Here is a 22,087-nt window from a genome sequence, read left to right as displayed (position 1 = left end):
TGGTGCTTTCCTTTAATATGCATTTTCTTTTCTAGAAGTTGTTTTGTATTTTGATATGTCCCTCACATCACAGTGGGTGGTTGTGATCTGGAAACCCCAGTGACACTTGTGAAATATTGTCATGCAAAAGCCAAAAAAAGAAAGCATTACTAATTTCCTTCATGTACTAGTTTGATTGGTTTTTACTGAATTAATATGCTATTTTGGTTGAGTACCAGGCTATTTCTCTTCCATTTAAATGTGAAGAAAAAAAATTTCAAACAGCATAACTTCTTTTTAAAACTGATTTCATACAGCTCAAAGCTTTCAAGGGTCAATATGCCTTTTTGTGGGCCCTAACTTCCCGGTTTGGGGTGCCATGCTATTTTTTGTTTCCATCCAGGTTTGCAGAGGGCTGGGGAGCATTCCTCCAGAAAGAGAATCCTTCTGCTTGTTGTTCTTGCCCCCGCCATGGGAAGGGAAGGGAAGGGAAGGGAAGGGAAGGGAAGGGAAGGGAAGGGAAGGGAAGGGAAGGGAAGGGAAGGGAAGGGAAGGGAAGGGAAGGGAAGGGAAGGGAAGGGAAGGGAAGGGAAGGGAAGGGAAGGGAAGGGAAGGGAAGGGAAGGGAAGGGAAGGGAAGGGAAGGGAAGGGAAGGGAAGGGAAGGGAAGGGAAGGGAAGGGAAGGGAAGGGAAGGGAAGGGGAGCTCAGCTCCTGCTGTGGGAGTGTCGGGCACCGCACCACCGGGCAGGGCTGCTGGGGTGGCAAGGGATGCCAGTGCGGTTCTGAGATGCGCTTTTGTAGCCGTCTCAGTGCGAACCACTCGGGAGGTCCTCGTTTTCCATTTACAACGCAAAAAGAGCTCTCCCGACGGGGAATCTCCTGCTTAGCTCCGTCCGTCCGCCGCACCGTGCGCTCGCACTAAGTGCGGAGGCGGTGGAGAGTGGGAAGCGCTCCTTTGCCTCCGGGCTTCCTCCCGTGGAGTTAGAGTTGCCGGGGGGCCGGGGAGCTCTCCCGTCCACCGCCTTCCCCCCGCTTGCCCGGTGAGGAGGAGGAGTTGGGGTCGCTAACGCGAGCTCCGCTCCGAGCATCTCGGCGAGCAGCCCCCGCGGCGAGGCCCGGCAGGTGCTGCGGGCCCGGCCCGGCCCGGCGGGGCTCGGGGGAGCCGCGCCCGGCGGGAGCGAACAAAGCGCTGCCGAGCGAGCGCTGCCCCGACGGGGCCGGCGCGGTGCCGCCCGCAGCGGGGGCGGGGTGACCGGGGCACCGGCCCCCCTTCCCCACACACACACACACACACACACACACGCACAGACACACAGACACGGACACAGACACGGACACACATCCCCCGCACACGCACACGCCGAGGCGCGGCAGCGGGTGCGCGGCGAGAGGATGCGGCTGCTGCGGCCCTGGGCGCTGCTGCTGGGCGGGCTCCTGTGTGCCGGTGCCGGTGCCGGTGCCGGTGCCGGTGCCGGCCCGGCCCTGCGGAGCTACCCGCACAGCGCGGTGCTGGACGGCGCGGGCGCGTTCCGCCTGCGCTGGGGCCGCCGCGGCAGCGCCCTCGCCCTGCGCCTGGAGGTGCGCACCCGCGGCTACGTGGGCTTCGGGCTCTCGGCCGCCGGCGGCATGGCCTCCGCCGACATCGTGGTGGGGGGCGTGGAGGGGGGACAGCCCTACCTGCAGGTAAGGCCCTGCTCCTTCCCCTCGACCGCCGACCGGGTCCCCTTTGTCCGCCCGCCTTTCCCCCGCTGTCCTCTCTCGGGACGCCCTTTCCCTGCCCCGCGTTACTTCTGCAGCCTCCTTGCCCTGCATCCCTGTGCCTCTTCTCTTCTTCTTTCCACCCTTCGGGTTACCCCTATTCTTCTGCGTTCCTATCCGCTGGAGGAGATACTTCTTTCCGATCCGCTCCCTACCAACCTTCCCTCTAAACTTCTACATGGATTCCGTTAAAGGTGTCGGGTTTCTTCCCTCTTTATCCAGAAGATGAAACAGCCTCTCTCCTCTCTCTCCTTTTCTCTCTCCTTTGGGCTGTCCTGCCTGCCGCTGAGCCCAGACCCGCGGAGGAGAGGGGTGGGAGGGCACAGTCTCTCCCAGGGAGGTGTGGCACCTTTCCCCTCACCTTGCCAGTAGCTGGCGGAGCTTGCCCGTCCTGGTGCCGCCTGAACTTGCTCTTTCTAATCCCCCTGGCATGAGGGCAGCTTCCCACCAGCTTCCAGCCCTGCTGACGTCCCCTTCTGCCGGCGCACAGCCGGCGCTGCTCCTGTTCCTGCTGTTCCTCCTCTCCTCACCTCGAGGTGTTCTGACCCAGATGTTGGAAAGGACTTGCAGATAACTGCTGGGAGGACTCCTGGTACATGTCCTTGGTCTGGTAAAGCAACCAGAGGTGCCCAGCTCTATTGGCATAACTTTTTGGGGTGTTTCTGTAGTAGTCTAGATATTGTCAGGGCTACATCTGGGACAGGAGTGTGGAACAGAGGTCTTGATGCTGCTGACTGCAAGCCATCCCCTCCAAGAGGCACTGGTGGCTGGCAGAGTAGGAGCCATGAGAGGGGAGGGGACCCACACCCTTGGTCCCTTCTCATCAACCTGAGATCCAGCAGCTGGCAGGAGTTGCTCTGGGGTCGGGGGAGCTGGGTCAGCTTGTCCCACGGATAACTGAAAGGGGAATCACGTCTGGAAAGACGTATTGTCACCCCCAGCTGCTTGAATAATAACTCAGATGCAGTTTAAGAGCAGAGTTGGTTGTTAGAGTATGGTCTAGGAGAAGTCATCTGTCTTTCCTTCATTTTGTTAGAGCTAGTTGATATTTGAAGCTGCTGCTTAAATTTTAAGAGGTTTTTCCTTAAGAATATGGATTTTCTATTAACAGTTCACCATAAGAAAAAAAAAATTATCTCAAATAGTAATTTGTCAAGGTTTTATAGAATCAAAACTTTTCCAGAAGAACTGAGCTTTTAGTATAAACACTTTCCTTTTTAAAATTTCTTTTACTTTTTCTTCCCCCCGTTAGTTTGCTGTATGAAGTTCAGGCAAATATTTGTCTTCCTTAAGTTCAGACCAGTGATTTTCAGAATATTGCTTTCTCTGTGTATCAAAATGAAGATAACTTTGCTTGAAGTGTAAATAAGAGATCAATAGTAGTAAAACAACCCACTCTAGGCTGCTCATGGAGCAGTGAGCTCTTCACTCCCAGAATGAAAGGCTTTCTGAAAGGCTTTGCAATTCAGAAGACACACCTATTAACCACTGAAAGAAACCCAAGCTTTTTTCCTGGTAAGTTCGTAGATCCTGCTAGGGTAAAGCAAGCCTTTGTAAAAGGCATCCAAACCTAGTGTAAAGGCATCCAGTGGTGGAGGATCCATCACTTTCCTTAATAGTTTGTGGCAATAATGAGTCTCTGCTGCTCCTGATTGCCAGGATTAGTTTGTCTTGGTTTAGCTTTCAGCTATATATTTTCTCTACTTTATTAAAAACTCTGCTCTCCCTGCATACCGCCTTCATAAAGTTATTTATATGCTGCAATCAAGGCAATCAAGTCACTCCTCAATTTTCTTTTTTTGTTAAATAAGTAGATTTAGCTCTTTAGCATCACAGGACGTTTCTCCCAGCACTCAAAGCACTTTTCTGGCTCTTTTCAGCACCCTTCACAGGTTTTCAACTTCCTTAAAAATGGCCCCATATTAACTCCATTCTTCCAGAGGTTTTATCCACCAACATTCTATTACAAATAGGGAAGGACTGTAGCAAATCCATGCTGATACAAACCTACTGACATTTTTTTCCTGAAATTCTAATTTAGCACATAAATTGTTATTCTAAGAGCTATGAGTTATTTTGTTTCACTTTTAAGTAGGTAAGGTACAGAAGAAATAGTTTTGTCATGCTTTCTTGCCACTTGAGGCTTGCTCCATCCCCGTTCCTTCATCAGTTCTATGTAGCATGGTTTCTTTCTAAACTGAACTGGGGTTTTTAAAGAGTTGCTCAGTTAAAATTTTTCCTTGCACCAACAAGGAATGGCCAGAAACAAAGATGATAAACAAAAATTTATCCAGAGGCTTTTTCTGGTCAGGCAGCAGGGATTGCTAGAAAATGAGCAAATTGTTCTAGGATGTTGTTTCAATAATACCCAATTTTTCCCTTTTCTGGCCAAACAAATACAGTTAATATTTTAAAAATACATTCTGTGTTAAGTATATATCACCATAATTTAGATTATTTACTACTGAAAAAGATTTTTTTCATAGATAGCACTCTTGAAAGTATGTGGTTTTATGCCTAGCTGCACTCCATGAAATATGTACACCCCATAATGAATGTACTTACTTTTCTTTCTGGTTTTAGAAATATGTTTTTATTCCATGACCATCAGTTGGAAAATGTGCATCGTGGTCTAAACTCTTAGAGGGGTCATTTTTTGGTTTCTTTGAAAGTTTTGAGATGCTTGTTAGTGGCCTGACATTCAGATGTTCTGAAACACCTTTACAGCCTTTCAAGTGGGCATTGAAATTGCTAGTCCCTTGGGTCAATTTTGCTTTTCCCCCTCCCCCAAATTCTCTCTCCTTCTGTAAAAATAGAAAGTGTTCTCAGAGGTGAGAGTCCTCTTCTGGGAATTAACACGTAAATATAGTTAGACTACAGCTGCCAGTTGGGGTAAAAGCACGTACTTCTCCTGGCTGTGGAAGATCCATGTGTTGGGGTAGAGGAAAACTGCCAGATAGATTTCAAAGAAAAGAGAGAAAACCTTTCCTCTGGCATTTATTTCTCATCCTCTCAGAGCAAGTAAATGCTGTTCCCACCATCAGCAGGCAGTGTTTGCCTCGAAAAAAGCTGGTGTCTCAAAGTCCTGGATATCTAGGGTTGGGTTTTACTTTCCCAGTTTTCAGTGTATCCTGAACTTGGATGGAACGAGCTGTTTGTTTTGGTTTGCTTTTCTGTGTTTGAGCTGTATTTAATCTGAGTGTCTGACATAAGGAAAGGCTAAAACTATTTGGAAATCTGTGGCTTAGTTTTGTCTAAATATATCAAGATGAAAAGAGTTACGATGTCATGAAAGAAGAACAAACCTGTACTCATGGTGTACCAGAGCAGTTCTTTGAAGAGCAATGGAATGATCAGGGAATTATGCATTTACTGTCCTAATATTTCAAAAGTTTGATACTTGAAATGGGAACCTAAACGTATTTTGGGAGGATGCAGAGGACATAGCATGGATGTGTGTATACATACCATGAAGGAGGCAGAGCAGAAGGAGAAAAAGGAGATCAGTGAACAGACTATTCTCACACACCACTGAGAGCCTGGGGTGTCAGAGCAGTAGATTGTGTGGCTGAGCATGTTTGAGAACAAGAAGATACCAATGGGGGTCTGTATTGGAAAGCTGGGAGCTGCCTTTGTCTCTGTAGGGAGGAGTTGGACTTAGGGGAGTTTATTAGCAAAATGTTACCTTGAAATATTTCCATGGTCATTTGCAGCATGTGCTGCTCTTCATACAAGATCTTGGGGCAGCCTTGGATTTTTCATCTTGTTTTTTTCATTACTTTATGGTTTTTTTTGCTTTTCCTTTTTTTTTCCCCCCCTTTTTTCTTTCTTTCCCCTAATGCATCTCTTTTGTGCTTATGAATTGACACAGCATGCATTTTCTTGCTAGACCCATGCCTTTTCCTTGGTCTCCACCCCTGTCTGGAATTGTGCATCCCCACCCACAGCACGTAGCTGCTGAGAGCCCCGTTTTGGGGAGAGTAATCCTCCTTGATGAATGCCTATTTTGTGCAAGTTATACAAGAGGGTTGCATTGTTAGAATCTTCTGTTGAACTTGCACAAAAATAGTCCCTACTCAGGGTGAATAGGGACTGTGTGTCACTAAAAAGTACTTTATTATTCATTAGAGCCTTGCTTGTTAACTGTCACCCAAACTAAAGAATATCTGTTATCAAATGTATCCCATAGAGTTAGCTTAATTGCTCACAGGGAAGTACTTGGAAGAGATTTTAAAGGACAGAAAACAGTGAGCATTTTCAGTACTTAACGATATGCCGCTTTTAAGTGCACTCATGCCAACAGCAACAAAAGAAGTGTTTAGAAAACAACTTGAAAGGCACCAAGAGAGAGATGCAAGCGAGTGCCACACTGACATGTCTCAGTCGGTGTTTTGTTTCATGCCTTTGGGCACTGGGGCAGAATCTCCAGATGACTAATGTCTCCCTCTTGGCTTCAATGTGGGGCATAAAGAGACACTCCATGTACATCTCCACTGGCTGGGTGCTTTGTAGTTCCCTTTGAGAGGTACAATAGTTAACACAAGGAAGCAACAGTTGGTGAACAAAAGATGAGAAGAATTCTGAAGCTTGTAATTTGCAGGCCTTCAGGGGACTGTTTTCAAGAGTTTGGTTGGGGTTGTTTTTCTTTTTGGGTTTGTTTTCTTTGGTTATTTTTTTTTGTTTTGTTTTTATCTTTGTCATATTTTTTGCTCCCCTTTGCATTTTGTAAACACCAAGAAAATGAAATCTTCTCACATCTCCCAAAAATATGGAGTTTTAGACACTGTGAATGTTGCAAAAGCTTAAAATAATGGGGGGATGATTTAATTCCCAGTACAAACAAGTGCCACAGAAGGAGGAAAGAGAAAAAGGGAGATTTTCTAAGGCAGATCCAGAAATTTTGGGAACAAGTACGCCTAATTGTTGTGCTTGAAAATCCCCTCAGTGTTTTTAATCTTCCTCATAATTGAAGTAATTAAAGTAATTAAACCCAGAAAACTTTTACTGGATAAATGTGGCTCCTGTGTAAGGAATGCTCCTTGTGATAAGCAGCTCTAAGATTGTATCATGCAGTATCTCCTCCTTACTGATTTTCTTTCCCTTAAAACACTTTATTACATGTTTTGTCTAGTCTCTTTATGTCAGGACAGCCTTTAATATAGCTTTATATCTTCTGATATAACTGGAACATAAACTCTTAAATTAACATTTATTCTTGATGTAAAGACCTGTATAGGGCTTTGGGACTCTACCACAATGTCAAATTATCCATGTCAATATGCAATGTGGTATTTCAGCCTCTAGCCAATAGTGCCTCTTACACCTTCTTGTGCTAAATTAGACAGGTCTCCTTTACACACTTTAGTGTTTTCATTTGTGTGCAGAGAAGGTGATATGTTTTACTTCTCAGGGATATCACAGAAACAAAGGCATGCCACTGCCAGCTGTAAGCCACCTGGGCAGCATTTAACTGGATATAAGAAATATACAGAAGTGTACTCAAGTGACCCAGTCTGAATGAGAAAAGGCATATTTCTAAGTAAATAATTGTGTTTAATGTGTAAAAAATATAATCCCTCCTTTTGTGAAGAAAACACATGAACATATGCACACACATATACAGGCATTATCTGTTTCTGTAAACACACAAATGAAAATGTGCATCTCTGTGTCTATGTGTATGTCTGCATTTAAAGCACAGAATTATTTGCTAGAGATAAAACTTTTCTGTCCTTGTCAGAGTTAGTAGTGCACCTGAAGTGAATAATCCACACTCTAGTGTCAGCCAGTTTGATTGGAGTTGTACCAGCAATTGTGTCCAGCATCTCAAAACTGCCTGTGTGAGTGAGATCCAGGTTTCCTAGCAAGGACTGAATCACTTCATGCTAATCTGATATGTAGGTAAAAAAGCAAACAAAAAAACTCTAGCCCCCCTAACTCCCCCCAAAAACCACCCACCCAAACAACCAGAAGCAAACAAAAAACCCCCAACAAAAAAACAATGCAACTTGCCCCCACTCTCCCTCAAACTAGTAAATTAATTATAAACAGACTGCTCAAGGGACAGTGGCTGTGAACTTACTGATCCCAGTTACTTTAGGAACTTACTGCAACTTCTTGATTGCTGTTGCTGTACACTTGGTGTGGTTATTTTTTCATTTGCAGCCCATCTCAAGATTGGTTCAGTCAACTGGAATGCTCTCAAGGTGTTCTTACACAGCACAGTGATGCTTTCAGGCCCCTGCTTTGTGTTAGGGTGCTATGAGTGGGCTCTGCTTTTCCCCAGCACAAGGGCAGAGTAAGATCTTTGCCTGAAACTCCAGCTGAAATCTATTTGAGGTTGCAGAACAGTTTGGTTTGCTTATTTGTAAACTCATGCTCTGTTTGGTTCTTGCCAAATACAGTGTAAAAGCAGCTTCTTTTAGGTGGTAGCATCTAGTGTGTACTGGAACCTTGAGCAGCAGGATTCCATTTAAATTGAATGCAACAATAAAAAAAGAGAGAAATGTTAACCACAGTTATTTTTTTGGAAACCCAGAAAGACATAACTTGGTTACTATTTCAAACAAATGTTTTATTCAGTTCTTTTCCTTACTGTAGCAGTTTATCCACCCTATTTATACTGAGATTAATCCTCTCCTGCACCAACTTTCATCTTTGTTACAACTTCATGATCCTTTTTGCCAAGCTTCTCTTTGGTCCTGGTCATTGGCATCAGCTTGGTAATTTGGGGATTGTCCTGGGGTGACTTTAGGATGCTTTTTTCCCCAATTCTGTTCTGTTTATGCTGGATTATTTCTGCACCTTTAAAACTAGATCTGAGAGTGAAGAGGGGAAGAAGGAGAAGTGGTGGATTGTCTGAGGTGGCTGTATTCAAAAACACATGGATAAGAGCTTCAGCATTCTTGCTCATGGACTGTGTTTTCTACAGCATGGACAGCAGGAGAGAGCTCTCCTTTGCTTTTAGTTAGTTTTAAGCTAGCTGAGGCAGAGAAGTTCCCCAGACTGTGGCTTTTCTTTTTCTTGGGACTGTTCAAACCTGCTCTGCTCTGGACTGAAAACCCAGAAGAACAGCAGGAGCTCCCAGCTGTGTCCCACTGGGGCTGGGATGCAGCATTTCCCAGGGCAGGAGGGACTGAGAGAGACTGAGCGAGCTGAGCTACACCCCATGACAGAAACGTTCTGAATTTGCCATCTCTTCAGAACAGTGAGAAGTTTTATTGTTTAATATTATTCATTTTTTATGCTTATGAATACTTTGCTTGTTAAACAGTTTTCTTTCACTTTTCTCCAAGGAAATCTTTTCCTGAACCAGCTGGGGGAGGGGTCACTTGAATCTGCTTTCTAGAGGGACCCCTTCAGAAGTTTCCTCCCAAATTTGCTCTCAACCAGGATGTTCCAAACCCCATGGGCTGGCTACAGAACATCAGTGAGGACAAGTTGAAACCCAGCTTGTTTCCTGTCATTTCCCATTCCTGACTTGTCCCCTTTTTCACTTTTAGACTGCTGCTGGAACAGCAGTGATGGTCCAGTTCAGGAAGGGCAGCACACATAAATTGGGGTGGCTGAGTTCCTCACAAGCTGAGCCCACAAGGTGATTGCTGGATGGGGCCACAACCTGAGAATTATTCTATGCTCCTTGAGGTGGAAAGGTGATATATATGTATAATTTAGGATGGGAAATGGATGTAATAAACAAAACAATCTTGTACATTGTAAAGGTGTGGGGAGGGAGTGCCATAAACACCTGTTCCAGTCTGTGATGACAGCTGGCAGGGCTTTTGGGGTCAGGCTTCCCTCTGCAGCTGTGCTTGCATTCTCAAAGGAGAAACCAGCATCTCTCTACATCCTTAAGAAATTACTCTCCCTGACTGTTTGTGGAACAGAAATCAGAAACCATATATACCACAAAATGTTTTTTAAGAATGAGAGAGGCTAATGGTATCTGAAAAACAGTGTAACATGATCTGCCTCACATCTGGAAAAGAGTATAAAATATCTTGTAATGTCAGGAAGATTTTTCATTTTCCATATGTTGTTTCAACTTGTAGGTAATGTGAGGAAGGAGATACTTAATTATTTGATGGATTACACAACTTAGTGCAGAGTTCAACATGCCATTTTATGCAATATTATCGAAGGGAGTACAAAAAATTTAAATGTTTCACATGTAAACAATTCACATAAGTAAGCCCTGAAATAGACATTTTTGTTATCATGTAGCATGGCCAACACTGCTGAAGCTTTTTTAAACATTTAGTCTTTAAATTGCCAAATATATTCATATTAGAAAAATATAGTCACTTCACTCCTCTCTTCTACTAATTCTTATAATTCTGTAAAGCTGATGTGTAATTTGAAAAATTTCTCTTCATTAAACATATGATATGTATTTTTTGTGTGTATAAGAAACTGGAGAATGCAAGTACTCAATCATTACATAAATTCATGTTGTGGATTTATCCACGCACACTTGAGCATTTCAGAAATCCAGTTTTCAGGACTTGACAGTTATTGTAGATCTGTTGAGACTCCATGAAATTCCAAGGACTTATATCAGTATAATTTACCCTACAAGAAACACAGGTTTTCTAGTTGTATGGGGTAGCAAAACTAGATATGTGTAAAAAAAGATTGCACCATGTTACAGACTTTTCCTGCTTGTTGGGAAGAATAAAATGTTCCAGTACAAAGCCCATTTTAGAACTATCTGTGATAGATATCAAATCACTGTAATGCTGTGGATTAAAACATCCCACTCCTTTCTTCACAGAATTAAATAAGTGAAACTTGTGAATTTGGATGAGTTCTGTATTACAGTAGTCTAGACCTGAGAGAGTTTCAAATTAAATTTATTTTTCCTTTGTTTAGCTGAAGCCCAAATGCCCAACTTACCCTCTCTGGCTTCTGTAGGTCCATCCTCTGTACTGCCACTTTTCAAAGGCCTTCCAAAATATACAGCTTTCTCCTTTGACTAGGCAAAAGAGTGGAGTGTAGGCAGTCCAAATGTGATGGTTTTGATTGCATTTGCACAAGGACTTTTGGCAGCAGAACTTTATTTTAATTTTTCTACTCTGAAAGGAAGCGTAGAATATGAAAGGTACAGACATAAATTTACACAGATATATTTTTAACATGTTTTTGCTTTTCCATATTGCAGATTTTTCCAAATTCTGGCTGAAAAAGATGTGGCATCACAGATTGTCACTATGTCATTTTTGAAAACCTTTCCTTCATTCTGTTTTAAACACAAGCACACCTTAAAAACTTTTAAGCTCTGATGAGTAAATTGAGCAAAGTCTACAAAGTTTGACTTTAAATCTTCTGTGAGAACAGAGAGATTCATATGGTTCCTGGACAATATGGCATTCTTTTGTTTCAAAACTGGAAAACAAACCACTTTCATGTGAGAAGTTGAGCAATCAAATTTTGAGTTGTTCAAGGTTTTTTGGTTTTGTTGGTTTTTTTGTTGTTTTTTTGTTTTGTTTTGGGTTTTTTTTTAGTGTGTTTTTTCATGTGACATGATTTGATTTTATTTTTATGATGGACATCTGAATAGTTTTCAACAAAGGAAGTAAAAATAGCATTGCATACCTTTTCTTCTCATTTCTCAGCTTCCCTTCATACTGCTTTCAGGCAGAGTCTTTGATGAGCAAAAGCTGCTCTTGAATTTGTATTCCTCAGTATTTCAAAGTGTGGGTGCATTCACATTTGGGCAAATATGTCACACTTCAATAAAAACTGATGCTCACAAGGTTTCATTTCTTGTCCAGACAAACGCTCACTAACTTAAAGATGGAAGCAGAGATTCCACAGAAGAGTGTTTTTGGAGCAGGAATGGTGTCATGTATAGGCAATACACTGCCTCTTTCCATGTTCTGATGGAGGGCTAAAGTGGAGTGTTTTGATCCCATAAAGCATCTATCTTCAAAGAACCATCAGAAAACAAGTCTTATTATTTCTGTCTGGAAAACAGCAAATCCAAGTTATTTCTCTAAGCAAATACAACTCATCAGTTCACTTTCTTTCAGGTCCCAGGCCTGTGTTTTGCTCTTTTTAGTAATTTTTTTTCCATCTGCCTATTATCTCATGTATGTACTTAATCATTTGTATTTGTACGAAGTGGTGACGGGAAAAGAACTCTCTGGTGTCTTGCCCACACACAGATTTCTAGAGTGGAATTAAATTTAAGATTACAGCTCCTAAATGAACTTTTAGTGAGTTAATGAAGTTTCAGTTATTTTTTGACTGGTATTAAAATACTTGGGCATAACATTTTTCAGATTGGTTGCCTCAGTATTAATGGAAGGTGAAAGTTAGAAATCTCTCCAAAAGTGAACAGAGGTCCAAACAGCTACAAAAAAGTATAAATGCCTGCTGGGACCAGACAGTGCTGCATTATTTTACAAAGACACCACACAATTATTGGTGTCTGCCAGTAGCCTGTTTGGCATGAGAAATACATTGGTTAGTTAAAAGACCCTTCCCCACCCAGACCAGGCAGAAACAGCCTAAAGCTCAGGGGAGGGTGTGCAGAGTAATGTAATTTCTCCTAGAGTTCATGACATCCCAGTTATGATGAATAAAGCTTCTTGGTTGCTGGGTCCAACCTTTATTTCTGCAGTTACGTACAGGCAGCATGTTGCTAAAATTACTTAAGGCATTCTTTAACCTGTTTACCGAGGAGAGTTGCTTTCTTGGAGATTTTGTATAAAAAATAGTTCAGTGCCACCTCAAATTTATTGTTTGATTCCAAACTGACGTTGCAGAATTTTACATTCTTTGAAAAAAAGCTCAGTACCTGACATAGAGTTTAATTTTTAATATTAGATTTTAATAATGGACCACCTTTCTTTTATAATAGGATTATTTTACAGATGAAAATAGAGTACTAAAAAGGGACCCTCAACAGGATTACCATCTGGAATATGCCATGGAAAACAGTACACATACAATACTGGCTTTCAGCAGAGAGCTGCACACTTGTGACACAAATGACAAGAGCATAACGGTAAGGGTCTCTGACTATATGTAGACAGATGAAGTAATTAATACAAGATAAATGTATATGTGATTATTAAGCTTGTAATTAAAATATCTTTTTAGTAAGAGGGCAGAATTAAAGTCCAAAATATCTGTTTGCTCAAATTAACCGTGTAAAATACTTGTGCTAGTTTTATTAAACCATTATGTTTAAATTTCAGCTTTCTTTCTTCTTCTACTTTAATACATTATTTTCTGTAGTTTCTAACAAGTGTACACAGGATTGAAATAGAGACCTCTGGGCCATCAAGTCCTATATGCCATTGTTATAACCAGTCAAGAAAGGCCAAATTGAGAAATACTTTTAAGATTCTGCACTTGTAATTGATCTAAGAAACAGACTTTTTAAAAATTGGAGAAGATCTGTTTAAAGGGTCTGTTTGTTTTATTTCTTTATTCAAAACTGAAAGTGAAAAAATTTAAAGGTAAAACTTTCCATGGTAAATTAATTTTCATGGTAAATACTTCTGTTGCCCTAGGGATTGCTGTGCTATTTCCTAAGTGTCATTTTAAATCACATGAAGATGATGACTTCGGTATTGGAAATGACAGGTTAGAGAGATTTGCAAGGCTTTCTATGCTTTGGCTGTTTACTGCTTCTTTTGGAAGCATTGCTATAGGAGTAAAGCACTATATTAATTTTCTGTGTTTTTACAATATATGCAATTATAGCAACATGAGAGGCTGAAAATGCAGGAAGCAAGACCCACCTGTATAAACCACCAGTTTTCCAGGCACTCAATGGATCTCTGGTTTGCACACCTGCTCCAAATTCTTAGTACAATTTAGCATTTTGAGACACTTTAGGATTTATTATAGCACTTTGTCTCAAGGGTCATTATTGTAATCTGAGAATGGTTAACAGAGAACTGATCTGTGCAGTGACTGTAGATTGATTTTTAAGGTTTAAATCTGCTCTGTAATTGAATGTTAATTCTCCATAATATCTAAGGACAGTAATTCACTGAAGCTATTCACATCTTCACAGATATAAGCCTGGAAATTTTTTTTTGTGGGGGGAACATTCTGATTGCTGTTAAATAAGTAACATCTCTAGAAAAATGTTTGCATTGCAAATAGCTGGCTACTTCTTTATGAGTCTGTTCTGCCATTTGAAGATATGATTTCAGTTCACAACGTTAAGGGAGGAATCTATTAGAGAACAACTTAATTTCTGTATGTTTCCGTGCATTTCAATTAACCCATTGAGTACAAAACATTATTTATTTCAAAGGCCAAAGTGTGTAGGTAGATGGCTGCTCCTCTAGAATACATTGTCATAGTTTAAATACACCTGTGCCACAGCTATTGTAGGAATTACAGGAACTGTGTGAGGAAGGTGTTGCTCCTATCCCTTGTGGACATTTTGCTTTGTTTTTTCAGGAGAGCACAGTGAGGGTAATATGGGCTTACCACCACAAAGACATGGGAGAAGCAGGCCAAAATTACCATGGGTCTAACCGTGGAACGAAGAGCCTGCGTTTGCTGAACCCCGAGAGAGAGGAGGTCTCGTCTGCCTCTCTGCCATACTTCGACCTGACAAACAAAGACGTAAGTTACTCCATGTAGTGGGTGTCTGTGCAGGTGGGAATGAGGTGGTAGCCAAAGCCTTGGACTTACACAGCTGGTAGTGTGATTTTATGTGTAGATTGAATATAAGGAAGAAATTCTTCCCTACGAGGTTGATGCGGCATTGGAAATGCTGCCCAGAGAAGCTGTGGATGCCTCATCCCTGGAAGTTTTCAAGGGATGGAGCTTTGACCAACCTGGTCTAGTGGAAGGTGTCCCTGCCCAAAGCAAGGGGATTGGAAGTGGATCATCTCTAAGGTCCTTTCCAACCCAAACCATGCTGTGATTCTATGATAGTACTTCTATGACAGGGTTCTTGCCCTTTTTATTAAGACAGGTGCCTGTACCAGACAAGGACACAACGTATTGGTGCCAAATGTTTAAGATTCCTGTGCAGCATGAAAAGCATCACGTGACAAAGGTGAGTGATTCAGACTCAGAAAATTTAGAGGAATTTAGATAATAATTGCACTTAAATCAGTTCTTGCACTTTTGAAGTTTTTTTCACTGCTTACTGGAGGGAAAGCCTCTTGTCCATATTCACAAATATGGATCAAGTGTTTGTATATGTGTGCTCAGAACCTGGCTCAAGTGTGCCCTGATAACTGGCATGCATGGTGACAGACCCTCTTTCTCACAGTTCTTTTCTCCTTCATCCTCTCTCCCTTAAGAAAACGAGGCTGAAAATTATTTCTGTCTGTAAATATTTCTGGCAAGGACTAAGTAAAATTGTCTAAATGCATGTTACATCAAATTTCTACTTTTATATAGGAAAAATATATAATATATAATATATAATATATAATATATAATATATAATATATAATATATAATATATAATATATAATATATAATATATAATATATAATATATAATATATAATATATAATATATAATATGTAGGATTTTCTTTTAACAGATAGTAATTTTAAATTTAAAAACAATTAAATGGTGATGTTTGTTCAAAAAAAGGGCCAGGTTCTTATTTGATTCCAATCACCTTTCTTGTGATGACCAATGTGAAGCAAGGTTGCATCGCAGAAGAACACACACCAGTATTATCAGCAGTTAAAACCCAAATATTATTATTTAAAAAAGAGATGAACACTGTAGTTTATTTTAAAAATAATGAAAATGTGTGAATAAACATTCACACAAGGCAGGAGGTTAGGTGATTTGAAAACCCACATGCATAAACATGTTTTCCTATAACACATTTTGTAACTTTTCTTTCTGTTTTTAATTGAAAGCTTAAGAGTGCTGAGGGTAAGATGCTTCTCACATTTCTCCCCAAAAGCAATATACTGAAGACCCTATAAAACTTGTTTTTCTAATATGCTGAAGATAGCACAGTGAGATAGTTCTGGCCCTCATTTTTATCTTTCTTTGAACCCACAAATGCATTAAGTGTAGAATTCTATTTCTTCTTCTTTTTTTTACTATTGCCAGTCATATATCTTCAGTGCATTCAGTAAGACTGAAATTTTCAATTAATTCCGAGAGCTTTAACCTGTGATCCCAATGTCTGTATGATAAATACCTATAATTCCTCTGAAATATTGTGTGTTTCTGCACTTTATCAGAATGAGCAAATGCCCAAATTGCTGCCTTCAGGTGCTTGATATTTAATCACATTTGAAATTTGTCACAGCTACTTTCAATTTATGAAATGGAGAATTTGCTTGTGTTACAATATGCATGTCAAGATCCTCCTTAGTTTTGTTAAATTTGGTGGAAGTTGTAGATACTTGCTATTCTGCTAAAAAGTTCCCTAGAATTATTTATCATGTTTAATTTCTGAAATTATTTTCTAAATGTTTTGCATGAATTCACATGCAGTTGCTCAGTCTTTTAAAAATAGCATTTGGTTGAAGCTAAAACAAGATTTTAGTTCAGAAATACATTGGCTGATTTTTCAGAATAATTTTATATTCTTTATTTTTGCAATAATGTATAAAGAATATTAAAGTTTTAGAAACTGTATTTGCAAATCAGTGTATTTTTCATGAAGTTAAAATTAGAGTAGAATCCTCAGTGATTTTCCATCTTCAGAAAAGCAAGAAAATTCCGTATTGCTGCTTAAAAAGTTTTAAAGAAAGAAAAATGTAAGAAAGAGAGTAGATTTAAGTAGGAACACTTCCTTAGCCTTTCTTTTCGTGGGCATGACTTACATTTTCCTGAAATTGCATTTTTAGATGCCACACGGAGGGTTGTTGTGGAATTGTATCTATGTGCTCTTGCAAACTGATTAAACATTTCCTAAAGCCTACTGATACACAAAGGATGGGGCTTATGGCTGCTGGGGAAGATATTAGCTGTGCAAACAGAGCTTGAGTTTCACAAAGGGGAGGGCGGATGAGCTCCTTGGCCTGATCAAACTGTCTGGGTTAGTCAAATACTCACATAGATGCTGATTCTGAATTCCTTCTGTAGCAAGGCTTTCACTCAAACCTACACATCTCATTTTCACAGACAGAACAAAAATGGAGTAGACATGGCACAAATTTTTCTGTGGCATAATGAAGGAAACTGAAAAAAAATTAGACCTGTCATTAAAGGTAGACATCAAGATTTTTAATTGTCTATGGTTAACAAATGCCAGATTTTGAATTCAGATTCTGAATTTAAAAGGATGTCTTGATGTCTATTGATGTCTATTATTTAAAAAACATTATGCTTTAACCCAGAATATATTTAAGGTATTTACAAATATGTTTTGTAAATACAATCTAATGGGGCCACAGCTGGGTAACTGATAACACTTGGGTCTTAGGGTTGACCTGCAGCAGTGTTTTAATTTCTTCTGTTTGCACAAGGTGAAGAAATTACTAGTGCAAGTGATCTCAATATTAATCAAATTATGTAAGACCTTAGGTATTTTCTTTCCCTTTCCACAATACTCATGCTACTTTCCATGGGAAAATGGAAACGGGAAACAGCATAATTGACTGATCAAGCTGCTCTACATGATACACAAATTGTGCAAGAGATAAGATTGTAATCTTGTGTTCATCTCATAGGTAGAATAAGGACAGGGATAGGTGATTTCCCCTTATGCTGATTTACTAATGGAGAACAGATCTCCACTGCCATAAGGGGGCACCCAGCCAGGTTTAGAACATCTCTGTTAAATCTTCTTTTGTTTCACATTTCTTGCAACATTCTCCTCAGGGAGGAGATTGTGCTTCCTACATGTCCCTGCAATGCCTTCGGTTTCTAATGCCTCCAGGAACTTCTGGAGAGACAACTCATAATAACATGCCTGCTAAGAAATGAAACAGAATAAGAAGTTTCTCAATAGCAGAGCATAATAGGGACAATAGTGATCCAGAAAACAACCAAAACCAGGCACTGAGCTGGTTTTGTGGCTCTAATGTCCTCAGTATCTACCTGGCTGAACTGTGGCTCCTTTAAAAATTATTAAACTTCTACAGGATTTCCTCCCAGGGCATTTTCTATTAACAGAACCAGTTATAATTTGGAAAATAAGATAGGCAGAACAGATGAAAGGGATTGCTTGGAGGCATTCAAATCAGATATTTGAATGATGGCCCTGCAGTGGTCCCAGAGTGGTGGACTGTGGCTGCTCTTCACATGGGAGAGCCCTTGGCTGCCTCTCTGCAAACTCCTCCTGCAGCCACGTGTGCATTGGGCTGTTCTGCTGCTCTGAGCTTCAGGCAGTGCTGTGTGCCTCAGGCTCACAACCCAAGGGATTTTCACTTTTCTCACATGCAGAAGTCAGCCAGGAGCTCTCTCAGAAGTAGGTTTCTTAGAAAAAAGTGTTCCACTTATTAGCCCAGACTTTCTGGTGGCGGGTTTAAGATTGTGTCTTGCTGGGATTATTTGCAGTTCTCTGTAAATGTCATTATTCTGACTGGTCCTGAATGTGTCTTTTAATCACATTCCTGAAGAAAATTCTCTGGTTTCACCAACTGCACCTCAGGAAGGAGCTCCACTGCAGAGGGATCACTCAGAAGGAGGGAGAGCAGGATCCACTGGTAGAGCAGAAGCACAGGCAGGTCCACACACCTCCCTCTGCATGAGGTTTCTGTCTCCCTGCTAAAGCCAAGCTGAGGGCAGGTTCCTGGATGTGGGGAGCTGCACAGGCAGAGGCACCACTGCACCAGGGCTGGGAGCAGGGCTGAGAGGGACAGAGATGGTCATTCCAGGGAGCACACCCTGAAAACAGGTCTCTGCACCATCCTCCCCCTTGGAAATTACCTGGTTTGTCACTTTCTTTTTGCTCATTCAATTAAAAAAAAAAAAAAAAAAAAAAAAAAGTTATTAAGTGGCAGCCAACTGGACCTTTTGAAATCTTGTAATTTTTGTACTATTGAGGTGTCCAATTTTCATGATTTTCACTGTGTATGGATATGTGTGTGATGACACACATCTCTCTATTATGACAAGTTGCAAGACTATTTGCTGATTAGTTTTTTTTCTGCCTATTTGCTGAATTTATTTTTTCCTTGCTGTGAGCAGGCATCATGAAGATGTTTGCCAGCAGCAAGAAAGTGAAAATTTGTCTCTCATTCATGAGAAATACTTCCCAGTGTTTCAGTAAATAAAGCTCTTGCTTTATATTCAAAGCTTCTTCTTAACTGCTTTTTCTACTTGTTGTTCTACAGATGCAGCTCTTTTTTATTACTATCTTTAGTTTAAGTTTCAAAAGTCCATGTCTTCTGTCACTTCAATTTAACTGTAGTGCTTATTCAAATAACTGCATCTGCTAAGGATTTATTACTCTGTCTTCACATTTACATCAGCACATCTTCCATGTGCTTGACTGTTTTTTCTGCTGCAATTAAAAGACCTAAAGATTCAGTGTTTCTTCTGCTGTCTCTAGAATTTCTGAGAATCCTGTAGACCTGTGGTCTCCCTCTCCACCTGACGAATTGTTTAATGCTGTGTGTAAACTGCAAATTTAGAGTACAAACTGGTGTAATACTACATGCCAGACATGCCATAATCTATTTGTGTGAAGCTTTTCAGCATAGCATGCCTGTGCTAGTTCCAGCACTGTAAATTTCCCCCCTATGTTTTCTTAATTGCTTTTAAAAACACTCTGTTCTCCTCAGGAAGAGTAGTTCCCCAGCCTTCATCAGTAATAATTCCCTAGTCAAAAAAATCAAATATTGAATTTTACATTAAGAGTAGGAAAAACATTTGATGTAAAATAAACCCCCAAAATTGGGTAGTGTGATCACTTAGCTGTATCTGAGTCTTTTCTCTAAGAATAACTCATTTTTCCTTAGTTCTGAACTTTTTAGGTAGTTTCAAAACTAGCATAGTCAGAGAAATACCAGCAGAAATGCTGTCATGTGGCTGTGCCCAAGACCATAAAGTATTCCTGATTTTGGAAGAGAATTTTTTAAATAGGACATCCCATTTTAGAGGGCATTTGACATTGGAAAGAGGATAGTAGTTGCATTTTGTAAGCTCTTGGAAGTTTTTGTTTTTGAATAAAGCAGTCCTTCCACGTGCATCACTTGAACCTGCTTATGAGAATGGTGTGAGCAGGTTTAGCTCTGCTGAAATGGGGAAGAAGCCCCACATTGGGGACTTAGCTGTGTGGTCAAAATTCAGTATGTTTCAGTGCAACTCATGAGTACTCAGGCAGCATATTAAAGACAGGAAATTTTTAGCCACAGGGATGGGCTTCCTCTCATCCAACTTGACTTATCTATGGGTCTGAGCCAGCTGCTTAATTGACCTTACAGTGGCAAAACTAGCTGCTTGTATCATCCTAGAGGAGTTGTCAGAAATGTATGAGCTCAAGCAACCCCTCTATGGCTCAATCTCTCTGTCCACTGATGGATGAGAGAACCCAGAACACCAGCCTGTATTGGATGAGTAACTCCCAGATGAATGAATCAGGGGAGAAATATCCCAACTAGAAAGGTCAAGGGGGGAGAAGAGTCTGTGATAAAAGCAGAAATTGCAAAATAATACTTTAAAAAAAAAAAAATTGCCTATGGGAAAATGATCTTTTCTCAACCACAGCCCTGTGTAATTTTTTTGGCACTAAGCTTATGATGTGACTAGTGAAACAGGCTAATCATATAACCAGAAAAAAACTTAATTGCTGAGAAGTGTTACATTAGGCATATTTTTATATCAGCACTAAAGTTTTCCATTGCTGATCTCCTTAGCAGAGGGAGCCTCTTTTCAGCTGAAGAAAGGCCTGTGTTAGAACACACCAGCAGCTGCCAGTTAATCTTCATGTTCTGTTTCGGGGCAAACCGATAAGGAAGTAAAAACTCCAAAAACCTTGTTGCCAAGGGTAACTCTGCTTTTTGACAGTGGAATGCTTTAGTAATACCAAAGACCCCAGTGTGAAAATACAAAGGGACTCCAGTTTAAGAGACTGATTGATTGGAAGCCAGAAGGGCAGCTAGCAGCCTGCAGTACCTAAATGAGGGCACTGATTTCTAACTGGAGTGATACCAGACAGTAACTGCTTGTTACTCTCTGGCCTGAACTTTTATATTTTGTGATAACTCTAGCAAATTGCATCATGCAGCCTGACATAAAAAAATGTTCTATATTTTCCCATGCATTACCCTACAATGCAATTTCAGCCCCAGTAAATTAGATTGGCAACCAAACAATCATCTCATGCTGCAGAGCTTGTAAGCTCTCTGCCCTTTGATCTGCAGGGCTGGCTCTTCCATGCAAGCCTGAATTGGCCCATCAGACTTTGCAGTGCTAAAGATTCATGTAACTGAACAGGCTGGAAATTAAAAGTTTCCCAAGCACTGTCTGAGGAAATAACAGAAATACATTATTCTCTCATATTCTGCTAAATTATTTCATATGCAAAATGGTTTAAGGTATTATTCCATTCTGTGATCACAGGTTAAATTATATATGACCACAGATTTTACTGTCCTACCAAACTTTATATTTCTTACAGGTTTTTTATTTTGCAGTAGTCTTCTTTCATTTCACTTGTGTATCTTAACCATAAGAATTCTTAAATTAAGCAATTATTTCTACATTATTTATTCATTCCATACTTGGTATGCAAAAGTAATTTACTTCATTTCTGTCATCAGCAACATTGAATGTCTAGTTAATTTAATCCATTTTCTTTGATTTTTGCTTTCTAAATAAAAACAACATCCATCCATCATGGCAATGCATTGACCACACCAGCAGGTGGTAGGAAAATATGTGTGCTGTGTGATTTTTTTAGTTAAATAAAAGTCAGATGACAGCAGCCTGATTTTAAAATATGACCAAAAGTAAGCATGGAAAAGCAGAAAATACAATTTTTGTGAAGATCTCTGTGTTTTATCTGCCAATTCTGAGAAGATTTGTGGGGTGATCTTCAGGAGACCATTACTATTTATTTACCCCATTTTGCCTTGTGCAACGCCTTTATTTTTTTCTTCCTCATCCTTCAATTTATAAAAATTTTAAAGCAAACCTTTGGCTAGGTGATGCACTGGAAAGACAAAAAAATTGTCTGCAGCCAAACATTCAGCACTTCTTATCATAGCAGGCAACAAAACCCTCCAGAGCAGCACTGGGCCTTAGATGAACAGTTCCAAAGCATCTTTTGTGCAGATACCAGAACAGCAGGCTCGTAGGTAGCAAAATCTCCCTTGATGGGGCTTGTGTGGATGGATCACAGAACAAACCTAGCTTGGTCCTACTAGCATCTTGGCACTGTTTCTGAAGATCAACCTTCTAATGCAGACAGATCGCATTGTAGCAGCATCTTAAACAAAT

General features: G+C 40.6%; 1 protein-coding gene across 1 annotated transcript in view; it reads left to right on the top strand.

The window, feature by feature from the left end:
* The first annotated feature begins 1,305 nt into the window (after positions 1–1,305).
* The window catches only part of MOXD1 (monooxygenase DBH like 1), a 48,244-nt gene continuing 27,462 nt past the window's right edge, over positions 1,306–22,087 (top strand). The window contains exons 1-4 of the mRNA XM_056487471.1: positions 1,306–1,663; positions 12,603–12,749; positions 14,165–14,332; positions 14,688–14,771. Of these exons, the coding sequence (XP_056343446.1) occupies positions 1,373–1,663; positions 12,603–12,749; positions 14,165–14,332; positions 14,688–14,771 (690 nt within the window). The 5' untranslated portion in view covers positions 1,306–1,372. The remainder of the gene's footprint in view (positions 1,664–12,602; positions 12,750–14,164; positions 14,333–14,687; positions 14,772–22,087) is intronic.

This window comes from Oenanthe melanoleuca, chromosome 3 (genome assembly GCF_029582105.1).
Source record: "Oenanthe melanoleuca isolate GR-GAL-2019-014 chromosome 3, OMel1.0, whole genome shotgun sequence".
NCBI classification, from domain to species: Eukaryota; Metazoa; Chordata; class Aves; order Passeriformes; family Muscicapidae; genus Oenanthe; species Oenanthe melanoleuca.
This window is presented reverse-complemented; position numbering and strand designations above follow the sequence as displayed.